The sequence below is a fragment of the Solea solea genome, chromosome 16 (assembly GCF_958295425.1).
Source record: "Solea solea chromosome 16, fSolSol10.1, whole genome shotgun sequence".
Taxonomy (NCBI): Eukaryota; Metazoa; Chordata; class Actinopteri; order Pleuronectiformes; family Soleidae; genus Solea; species Solea solea.
The window spans coordinates 20,130,125-20,142,507 of record NC_081149.1 but is presented as its reverse complement, the minus strand read 5'-3'; the positions used below and the strand labels follow the sequence as shown (position 1 = coordinate 20,142,507).

The 12,383-nt window shown below is 41.4% G+C and overlaps 1 protein-coding gene across 1 annotated transcript; it reads left to right on the top strand.

Annotated features, from left to right (window-relative positions):
* The first annotated feature begins 5,764 nt into the window (after nucleotides 1-5,764).
* LOC131474829 (extracellular serine/threonine protein kinase FAM20C-like) lies at nucleotides 5,765-12,337 on the top strand. The gene is made up of 10 exons (XM_058652521.1): nucleotides 5,765-6,303; nucleotides 6,960-7,138; nucleotides 8,931-9,009; nucleotides 9,170-9,262; nucleotides 9,517-9,632; nucleotides 9,869-10,049; nucleotides 10,998-11,107; nucleotides 11,241-11,322; nucleotides 11,527-11,586; nucleotides 11,667-12,337. Exons 1-10 carry the CDS (start codon nucleotides 5,765-5,767, stop codon nucleotides 11,923-11,925), a joined length of 1,698 nt encoding a protein of 565 aa, XP_058508504.1. The 3' UTR covers nucleotides 11,926-12,337.
* Nucleotides 12,338-12,383: the final 46 nt, after the last annotated feature.

The window sequence follows — 12,383 nt, the reverse complement described above, 5'->3', positions numbered from 1 at the left end:
AGTTGACCAGTTATTCACTTGAATGTGTTTTCTTAATCTCTGATGTCTTTTTACAAAATAGTTCCGGACATTCCGTCCTAGAGCTAATTATTTAGAAAATAGAAATTCAAGACGAGGCTGCAAAGACCAAACATATAAAATCAACAGCAGCAGGAGTGCTAAAACACTGAGTGCATTACATAAGAACAAATCTCACTTACATGTGCAGCGCTTGGAGTCAGTAACTTGTGAACCAGTACGTCTCGTATTATAAAAGCGTATTTAATACAGTTCAGCGTCATTTTAACGCGCTGTTAGACACATTAACAATAATCAGTTTGGGGGAGAAACATTGCAAAATATCTACTGTCACTCCTCAGTCGTGTGTCAGTCAGTGTGATGATGTGACTGTGATGTCATCACCATTTTAGCCTCAGTTTTAAGTGTAGCTACCACTTTAATGTGTTTTAATGTTCCCACCACATCTACACACAAACATTGAGGTGCTTTAACAACCTTGTCCATCACTAATTTACACATTTTCTTTATGATTTCATGGATAAAAAGCCCAGTATATATTTCAGTGGAACTAAAAAGTCAATCTTAGATCTCGTTCAGTGAATACTCGTTCTCTTATTGTTCTCCTTAATTTTTCCTGTACCTACACTGTTTTGCCTCTCCTTTATCCTTTTCCCTTCCTTCCTGTCCTCTTTCCCCCACATGGACATTCACATACAACACGGATCCACACGCCTGTAGCTGCAGCCAATGACAGATTGTCTCATGCGGAGAGAGAGAGGCACAATTAGATTATCCCACAAGCTGTCACCTTGAAAATGGACGACGGGAGAGAATACGAGAGCGAGAAACGGGGGTATGAAAGATGAATGGAGTGAAGAGATGTAGATGTGAGAGGGATGGGAAGGACTCTGCTGGGAACGCCGTGGTGCTTGATATCATTTACCACTCAGCTTATTTGTTGTGTCTTTGTTATGGCAAACACACTGTTGCTCTTGTTCTATTTGGTATTCAACATGAGTTCCCTCCTTGTGGTCTCGCACTCCTTTAACCATCCATCATACCTCTCTTCTCCTCATGTTTTGTCTTGTTTCCGCCATTTGCATTTGTTCTTCTTTTGCCTTAATCTGAACCTGGTGCGCTCACCTGTTATTCCCCATTCCTCCGGTCTCTCCCTCTGTTTCACTCTCTTTTTTCCCCCATGTCTTTTCGACCTCACCCGCTTCTCTGCCCTCACCCCTGATGAAATATTCATGTCCGTATATAGTGGTAGTGGGAGTGCAGCAGCAGCAGCAGCAGCAGCAGCTGAAGCCACGGGAGTCGGGGCTTTCAAAGACTTCAAGGCCTCTGAGCTCGCAGAGAAAAAGAGAGCGAATGAGAGGGAGGAAGAGCGACGTAAAAAAGGAAAGAGACAAGAGGTGAAAATGGAAAAAGAGCAAGTGAAAGACAAGTACAGAGAGACGACATGTGACAACTGAGAAAAGGAAGAGGGGGGGCAGGGAGATGTGTGAAACACCAAGGAGCCCCCTCCATTACATCAAACACCTGGAAACACGTGCACACACACGCGCACACTTATTTCCTTGACTTCAGAGGCCTTACAGTTGCTGGAGACTAACGCTAACCTTAACCATAACTACTACTGGCCTAATCCTAACCATCACCTAACCCAAACCTCATCCTAACCATCCAACACGTCCCATAAGGAAGACATGTCCCCATCATGTGACTGTGTCCCCACAACATGAGTAATACCTAGTTCTGGACTTCCATTTCTTTGTCACATCCCTAACCTTTGCCATAACCAGTTAATGCCATTGTGTTCAAAGCTTAAACATGATGACAATGGAAACCACACACACACACACACATGGAGAAAAACACATTATCTGGTGCTTGTGAGGCTATTTAAAGACACACACATACACAAAATAGGCTTCTCCTGGACCCACAAACAAGACACTACATGCACACGCTTTCTTACACATTATTATGAGCAAAAGTAAGAAACAAAGCCAACAATTTTAGGAATTCAGCTTTCATCAAGCCAGGATTGAATAGACCTAAAGTTGCCAATTCACCCTTTAATGTAGCTTATGTGATCTGGAATGCACTTTGTCTCATTATTACCCTGAGTTTGTACAACAGAGTCCCCCTTCTGCCTTATTGTGGGGTGAAGCACACGCACCCTTTAATTAGGTACCAAATTCTGGGTTGTTTCCAGGCAACCTACATTAGGCTGCAACTGCTGCAAGGGAAATGGGGCTTCAAAGCTTTGAAGGATGTTTTCACTCTTTGAAAATGAGTCTTTGTGTGTGCGTGAGTGTGTGAATGGTGAAAAGATAATCAGGAAAGGAGAGATGGAAAGTGAAAGCAACAGAAATGTAAGGTATGTTATGTCGAAAGATCATTGTCGTCACTGACGGCGGTGATGATTTATTGATAAGAGCGGAAGACTTTCCTTTTTAGTGTCTTACGCAGCTGAACCTGAAGTGACCCCCGATGAGGAAAAAAGGGAGGGATTCATAACAGAGTACATTACACCACACTTCAGTGAGCAGGACTGTTCTGCACTGTGATCTTTCATTATCGTACTCACACGTCGGTTTTCAGTGCCAGTCTCAGCTTCACTAACACGGTTTTCCACGTATCACTGTTTACACTGTAAAGCTGATGCTTATGGATCGTTCTGATGATCACTCCTTATTGAGTTGTCAAGACTACGCAGAGTTACACACGTGCGTCGATCATATCACAAACGCTGAATTCCACTGACGATGTTCTTCCTGCAGAAAACACGCGCAAGGAGAGAATAAGATCCACTCTGGAATGCAATCATGTGGCTTCAAGGGTGTTTAAATGAACAAGAACACCGGCAAGTTGTGTGAAGAACAGTCAGCAAAATTGGCTCTAATTATTACAGTGGGCGGAGAGAGAATAACCTACATACAATAGCTACAGTGTGTGTGCGCCAGGATGATTTAAAATCACTGAACAGCACATACAAATATAAATCCTGCACTAATTTCACTCACTTCATGGAGGCATGTTTGTTGAATGTTCATGACCACCAGCCCCTGTGGTTTATCATCATGCCTGACATCTATGCAGTTGATAATACTCTTTCTGACAAAGCACAATTTACTGTGTTTTGATAGCAAACGCAGCTGTTGTTGGGTAAAATATTTAGCCTTTATTAAATATTAAACTATGTAAATGTGAGCTGCTCTCAAAGATTCATGTCTGCAGCGGTGGGAACCACCCTGGGGTTGTTTGCCACAGAAAACAGGAAGAGGTCGCTTTGCTGTTTTTGTTTTTGGTCTTTAGATTTAGGGCTAATAAAGGTTTGGATAATTCTTTGTCATGGCATTTCAAACAATGTGCCAGCAACAGCAGCCATTAAATTGATTGTTTCTCTGCATTACAGAATTGTAATTACTTTTGTGGAGTGTGTATACTTCACAAAACTCTTTTCCTAACACTGTGATGCATTCAGGCGACCATACGTGCGGTTATATCAGTTTACTTTACTAACCGCAATGTTATTCTCAAGATGAATAATCCAAAATTTGCATTTTACTGCTCGTGTGTGTGTGTGTGCTTACACATTGTGACATTTACCAGTTGTAATGAAACCCTCCCATTTCCAGCCCATAATACCACAGCAGCATATTGCTGCAGGTTTGGAAAACATAAGCTAGTTCTACTGGGACCTGCTGCTTCATGCATAATACATTCTGTCTCAGAGCAAATGTAGTTAATTAACAGAGACAGACAGTATAGTTGGCTAATTAACACTGAGCGAGAGAACGATTTATCAATTCACAGTCAGAGAAAAGGATTTGGTTTTCGCAGGAAATACAATGGATGGTTTATGACTGGGGCAAAGAGACGGGGTGTCTTAAGCGGATGAATATTTAATTTCATGTGGACTTTATAGTGTCAGTTTATCACTCTGCGTGTTTCTCTCCCAGTGTCATTTATGACAAAAGATGCAGCTCACTTCCTGGGATCTTCCAAAAGAAACAAAAAAACACATCAAGTGTCCTCTCAAGGCGAGAACATTAAGTGCCTGAGGGAAGGAATAACATAACAGAAAAAGAAGAAAAGAGCTCTAACTGTGTCCTTACAGTGAATACAAAACAGACATGAGCAACTGGTTTGATTAGCTTAGCATAAAGACTGAATGAATGCTAAAAACACCAGGTTTAGCTTTGTCTGGTGGAAACAAAATCTCCTACCAGCAATTTCAAAACTCACTATGGTCCCAGCTCGCCTCGACTCGGCATGGTTTAGGTTGGTTTTCCCACTACAAAAATAGTACCGACTCAACGTGGGCGGAGTCATCACTGCACGGCTGCATGAAACTGCCGTGACTTCGTTTTTCACGCGACGCACACAAACGAGTGACTCGTGACTTGTAAAGCAGTTGTTTTCAGTGTAACTGAATCATTCGAAGCAGTTAATTCAAACATTTTGTACAGTACGTCCTCCTTGACCGGAGTCTTTTTAACTGATCTACAGTTCCTGTGAGGGCACTCTGACCAATCAGTGGCCAGTGACGTCACGCATGGTACCTACTCCAGAGCAGGTACTAAAAAAAGTACCAGGTACACTAATGGAAACGCAACTTAACGGTGGAAACACGCCATAATAAACATGTGCAGCTTGGTTGTTTTGCTCAAAGTGATGTTCCATAGGCAGTATAGTATGATGTAAAGCGACAGAGGCTAACTGAAAAACCGTGCCTGTGTTTGAATGATAAGTATGAGTTGGTGATTCTGTGTCAGCATTCAGTGCAGGATTTCTATTTACCCAACCCTGCATTGATCCAGGTACACTAAAGATCATTTGGCAGCAGGATACACTGATTCCCTTCCTTTTCACTGACGGTCATGCAGACACAGGCCACCGTGACCGCAACATGCTGGCCCTCTCTCCCTCTCTCTCTTCTGTTTGGTTTGACTGATATCAAACATAAAAGTGCAATTTTCGCGGAAAGGAACTGAATGGTAAAAAAAAAAAAAAGAAAAAAAAAAAGGGTAAAAACACCACCAAACTCTAAATGTGTCTCATGAGCCGAGGAAGAGAACTGAGGGAAGAAATCCAGGCCTTGAAGGGAAAGAGATGTAAGTAATTCCTCTAACCTCCCGGTTCACACAGGGAATTTGGGACCAGCGAGTCGTTCAATAATGCATTGATTTTCTTAGTGGACCTTTCTTTCTTACGGGATGTGATGCAAATTATTTTCTGACAGTCTGTTGCTTCAGTGATGCAGTGTGTGGGGAATCCATGATTCTACCTCAGTCGATTTACATGTTTGCAACGGTATAATCCGTTTTTACCGTAGGTATTCACCACTGTTGCATTCTGCCATTTACTGGTGGAAGAAGGATACATGAATGTACACATGTTCCTGAATGTCTCTCAGTAGCTCACCAGGATGTGTAAGTGTCAAACCTTTGGAAACATCACGAAGAAAAAAGCACAATATAGCACCTTGTTCACTCTAAAGAAAATGTAAGAGTGTTGCTGTAAGAGTTTTGTTTGTTTTTAAGATGTCACTGACTGGCATTCACTGAAATCCAACTGTAAAAGATATTTTTCTGTATTTCTGTGTCTTCTGTTCACGCTTGTACGTGTATATGTGGAGTGCAACAAGCGGAAAAAGTTTCATCATGAACAGGTTTGAAGTGCTGGCAGGGCTCCACACAGTCAGCTTGGACTTTAATGTCTGTCCCTGTTGCTTACATTTCTTTCTTCCAGCATGGTGAGAAAGAACCTGGGCCGACCAACTCGCAGCATCTACCTGGGTCTGGCGTGTGTGTCCCTCACCCTCCATCTGCTTCTGGCATTATTTTGTTTGTCCGTCCTCCAGACAGCCTGTGTCCTTCCCGCCTCTTCTTCCTCTTCCTCCTTCTCATCTATTATTCCAAGAACCGATACCCATCGCCATCAGTCTGTTTCTTCCTTCTCATCCTCTGATGCCTCCTCCTCCTCACATAAGTTGCCAACTAGCAACGAGCGTCACAAACTTAATGCAAACACATTACAGCATAAAGGGAAAGACTGGTTAAATGGGCCAACTGAGACGGAGAAGAAACTGATTGGAACTGGCAAAGAGTTTCCAAAGGGGAAGGGTCTCTCTGTACTGGAGGCACTGTTCAATCACCCGCTGTACAACCTGCCACATCCAGAGCTGCAAGAAGACGACTGGCTGTTGAGGGTGAAAACAGACGAAGATGCAACAGATAAAGAAAGTAGGGAAGATGGAGGAGAAGAAGAGGCCATCGCTAACAGTCAGTGGTGAGTGAAAATGGTGCAGGAAAAAAAGCAGATCAATAATGGTGCTCCGTGTTTTCTGTTCATCTTGCAGCTGAGATTTCCTCTTGATGAGACACTTTACAGCAGGGGAGTCAAACGTGTGGTCCGTGGGCCAGAACTGGACCACCAGAGGGTCCAATCTGTTCCAATCGCAGTATGAATTTGTTAAAATTTCATATGATGATTGGAATCAAATCATAATGTGAAATGCACATGTGTAAATGCTAAACTTAGGCATAATATTGTTGAAATTGCACATATTTTTCTGAAGAAATGTTATTTATTGTAAAAAGATATTCCATTAATTGTAAAAAAAATTCAGAGTTGTTGTTGTTTATAGGTTATTATGCTATTATTTTACTGGTCCGGCCCACTTGAGATGAAATTGTGCTTTATGTGGCCCCTGAACTAACATGAGTGTGACACCTCTGCGTTTTTAGTGTGTGCATGCTTATTAAAAAGTAAATATATATATATCTATCTATATATATATATATATATATATATATATATATATATATATATATAGATATAGATATATAGATATATATATACAGTATATATATATATATATATATAGATAGATAGATATAAATGTTTTAACTGCCTATTTATAACACCCATTTTCACTCCTAAAGGCAGAGTGCCAGTCAGGAGGAGGGCTATGAGAGAGTCGCTTGGACGAGCGACGCGGAGACCCATCCTCCTTGGCTACGGTTTCACTTGGGCATTTCTCGCTGGGAGCTGTACAACAGGAAGGATCCCAACGTGCCCCAGCTGACTCACTATTTGGCAACACAACGCGTCCTTAGTGCGGGTGAGCTCATTTTGAGAGGCAAGGCGTGGGGGGGAGGGGGAACTGGTGAGAGGACAAATATATAAAAACACTGACAGGAGAAAAGGGTTGAAGAAGGATAACCAGTAACTGTTCCTATATATGCATATGTATATTATATATACATATTTATGTGTGTGTGTGTGTGTGAGACAAACCTCATCACTGACTAAAATAAGTTAAACATTCTAACACAATATTCCCAAAAGTGCTTGTTTTTGATGCAAAATAAGTTGATTCATATCGAAAACTGAGAGATAAATCTTAAACAAGGTAAATAATAACGTGGACAACCGTAATTAAAACACCAAGCAAGCTTAATGTTGAATGTTATACATTGAATAATGCAATAAGGACAGACAAATTATTATTACTACTATAAAAATACTACTAGCAAATATATTTAGTATCACATTCAGGTTAGATTCTGTCACCTCAGTGGCAGCTATGCCTCGGCCACAATTATTACACAGTAATAAACCAACAAACTCACCTACTCTTTACCGGGAAAGGTAGTGCTAGGTTTTGGGACATAATTATTCAGCTTCCTATTGGTTGAACACACGTTTAACAACACAACTCTGCTGGTTTCTCATTGTAACCCTAATCTGTTTATACGCACAAGCCAGTGGAAATATTTAAGTAAAGAGTTCATTCTGTGAATACAGTAAACTGCTGGAAAGACTCATCCACGTATTCATACAAAGGCTTTACGGGCATAAAGTGATAAGCAAGCACAGGCATGCACAAACTATAAGAACAGATCCAGAAGGATTCAGCATGCGAATTCATGCAGAGACCCCTTTAGTGGAGTTTGAAGAAAATAGAAAATGAGAAATGTAAATAGCTAAATAGCAGGCGAGTGTGTGTGCATGTGTGTGTGCATGTGTAATGTGTAGTGTCATAAATACAATCCTCCCACACACTTACATATAAACACACAGGCACATGCTCATGATTGGTTTGCTCACCTCATACACCCCTGAATAAATAATATATTTATGAGTTCAACACTCAACACAGCATGTGTGTATCTTTAAATCTAGATATTGCGCTATTTTCCTCTTTAATCATAACAGTATTGAATAACCACAGGTCATTTAAATGTATATTGCAGTATTTATGTGTTTTGATGAATTACTTTCAGGATTTGACCCAGGCATATGGCAAACAAAGCACTTTTTTTTCCCTCCCCCCTGAAGGTCTTCGAATTTAATGTGTTCACCAAAAATAATGATTAATAACAGGGTGGAGAGTGACAAAAAAAACCATCTTCCAACTTATTCTCTGTGGATGTAAAACGAGTGTGTTGTAAACCAGCTGGTGGAAAAAAAGCTTTCCTTCTTTATGAGTTGCGGGGGCCACGTGGCTTCAAAACAACAATAATATTTTTGTATGTTTAACATGGATAATGTATAATATGCTGTGCAACAAAAAAGCCATTAAGACAGAGCATTAAAATGAATATATTTGTCAGGACCTTTAGTGGTAAAGTCCAAAATGGAGGGCCCAGTGGTAGTTGATTGTTTTAGGCCATCGTGTGGAGAAATAGGTGTATTACATTGCAGCGATCAAACGGTCTCATTAAATGATCATTCTGGTGATGCTCTGTATTCTTCTTCAAATGTTTTATTCAGCCTGCGTTCTATTTGAGTCACGTTTGCTAAAAATGTTCAAAGTAAAAGTATATGTTATGATATATATGTTTTTTATGATGATATCTTGAAGTCGATGTTTATAATGTTTTACAAATGAGATGCTGTATGTCCTTCAGTCCAGAAGACAGGAGGCACCCAGCTCAAGCTGCTCTTATCATTCCCAAACCACGGACAAGCTCTGCTCAAACCAATGAAGTAAGACCAGTCTACACTAATACTGTCTGTCTGTCTGGATGACTGACTGACTGACTGTGTTATTTTTCGTATTATTATTTTTGTCGTTTGATAAGAAACACCGTCTATCAGCCAATAGCCTGAAGCATGTGTCTTCCTCGGCGTGTGTTTCCGTGTGCAGACAATCCAGAGACGCAGAAACGGACGTGAACCTCTTCTACTTCTCAGACTTTGAAAGACACAACGCAGAGATCGCTGCCTTTCACCTTGACAGGTGCAGACGTTTGCAAACTCTGTCATCTGGGCAGATTTTCTAACTAACAGGTCCCTGCTCCAACACTGCAATTACTAATTCATGGAGTTATTATACTGCTCATCTCTTGGGTAAGAGTAAATATTTAAGTTATACCAAGACAATCAATAGGATGGCCATGACGTAGGCTATACAGGGGTTTTATTTCTGATTTATTCTTGCTCAAAGCCTCGGACCGTAACGTATTTTTATGTTCATCTCTGCTCCCGTCTCAGAATCCTGGGCTTCAACAGGATCCCTCCAGTGGTCGGTCGACTCATCAACGTCACCACAGAGATCAAAGAGATAACCACTGACCAGAGGCTGTCAAGGACCTTCTTCACTTCCCCTGGTGTGTGTTACCCACAACTTTCAAGGGCTTTTTCAGGGTTAAGACCAGGTTTTAGGGTTAGGGTAACACTTCACTTTAGGCCCTTAGTTGTGATGGTTAAGGTTTTGAGTAAGGGGCTAGGGAATGCGTGATGTCAATGACGTGTCCTCACAAAGACATAACATCAAGTTACATCCTATTACTTTTGCACCTTCTTAAGCTGTCACAACTGAAACACAGTCTCTCTCTCTCTCTAGTGGGGAACGTGTGTTTCTATGGCCAGTGTGAGTACTACTGTTCAACAGAACACCCAGTGTGCGGTCAGCCACATGCGCTGGAGGTCTCCCTGGCTGCCATGTTACCTGACCTCGCACTTGCTCCCCGCAGGTCCTGGAGGTCACCCTGGAGACGATCTTACAGCCGCACCAAGCTCGCACAGTGAGTTCACTCATGTCTCAATCAATAGTTTCCTTTATTTCGAATGGTAGGAGCTATATTACTTTATACTTATATAATACTTCGAACTGTGTACACTTCACTGTCGTCATGGTGTTGTTTCTTACTTGACACTGGGGAGCTTTGATTAGACGTGAGTGTTTGCTGCCCCTCAGTGGCCTGAAAGGGCAGCGAGAACTTTGTTAAATATTAACAAAGGGCATTTTATTTGTTTAGGAGCATGCGTTCAGGTCAGAGGAATTACACAATCCTGAATGAATGTGCAGCCGCTGTTACATTCTATTTGCACAAACATGTTGATAACACAAGAGTAAGGACAATGACACGGAGCTCAATCATCCATCCATCTTCTACCGCTTTATCCTCCACATGAGGGGAAGCTGTGCCAATCTCAGCTGTCATAGGGCGTCAGGCGGGGTACACCCTGGACAGATCTCCAGTCCATCACAGGGCCACATAGAGACAAACAACCATCCGCACCCACTCTCACTCCTACGGTCAATTTAGAGTGTCCAATTTACCTAATCCCCATATTGCATGTTTTTTGAACTGTGGGAAGAAAACCACAAGGCCCTTGTTCCAACACAATTTTTTTGCCTGTTTTTGGACATTGAGACAAATTTAAAATGTGTTTCATACTGTTTGAATTTCAAATTTAACACACAAAGTCCGTTGTGTAAAACAACAGCGTTTTTTTCGAAATTAAACTTTTTTGTTTTTCTTTATTTTAAATTGTTAATACACTTTTTCAACATGCAGTAAATTGTAGGTATTGAACGTTTTTCTGGAAAAATGGTCAAAAGCACTTACTCACAGGACAATTTCTGGTCCTTTTAATGGTTAAAATAAAAAAAAAGTCCAGACGGACATTTTGAGGCTTGGATGTTAAAGGGTTAAAGTGAACATCATTGACTGGGCTGTTGTTTCCAGGTGGCAGAAGGAGCCGGCTTACTGTGACAAGGTCAAGCAGACACCTCCTTACAACCATGGCACCAGACTGGTGGATCTCATAGACATGGCTGTGCTGGACTTCCTCATGAGTCAGTCTCTACATTTTAAACTCAGTCCTGTAGTCAGCTGGTTTGCAGCATAATTACCTGACCCACTGTAGAATAAGATTGACTAAACTTGAATTAGTATAATCTAGCCTTGTTTTAACTGTTGTAATTACAGGCAACATGGACAGACATCACTATGAGACGTTTGAGAAATTTGGAAATGAGACTTTCCTGCTGCATCTGGATAACGGACGGGCGTGAGTTACCTTCCACTCATGTCAGCTCTGTAGAAATAACAGCAGAAGAATTGGTTTTTATTATTATCATGAATTAGGTAATAGTCATGTTTGTCAGTGTGATCAGTGAAGAGATTATTCCATGCAGCACAGGCAACAGCAACTTCCATTTCATTTCTGACTTTGGTGTCGCTCACCAAAATGCTTTTTGAAAATGGTTTTTAGGTTTGGGCGTCACTCTCGGGATGAGCCCTCTATTCTGGTGCCATTGCTACAGTGCTGCAGGTAAAAACAACAACACCCATAATGACTCACAAGGAAGCTGATCAATAACCTGATCTCATACTTCTCCAACGCCTTTGTAGGATCCGTCGCTCCACCCTCCTCCGCCTGCGGCTCTTGTCCCTCCCTGGTTTCCGCCTCAGTGACGTCATGCGCGAATCTCTGGCTCGGGACCCTCTGGCAGGCGCGGCCCCCCTCCTGTTGGAACCACACCTCGCTGCTTTGGAGCGCCGCCTTGCAACCGTGCTGCAGGCAGTGCATACCTGTCAGGATCAGTGTGGTGATGTTGTTTACAATGACTTGGAAGGATATGACGAGAAACATGATCAACAGCCTGACTGAAGATAGAGAGAAACAAGAAATTATACATGTTTTACCACATCTGTGTCATCATGTTTGTAGCCTTGCAGCTTTAAAGAATGTAAAGAATAATCAGCTTATTTATTTCTAATTTATTTTAAGAGTCCATAAAACCTTTGGATCACCTGCTCTTATTTTAAAAAACACTGAAGTTGACAAGTGTAGAGAAAGTACAACGGCAACTTCTCTTTCAGTGATAACATACAGTATATGCCATATCCTAAATTTACAAACTATATCTTCTTTGACCTTTTAAAGTCTGTTTTTTTTTTTAGTGTTTATGCTCTGGAAACTACAAGTCTCCACATCACTGCTGGAACAAATGGGGGGCAGCATGTTAGTTCTCATTGGAGGACAATTAAGTGGCAATAAACACTAAAGATCTTTCTGATTTATGACCATGCTTGCCCACCAAATTGCTTGTGACCAGTGCCAGTATG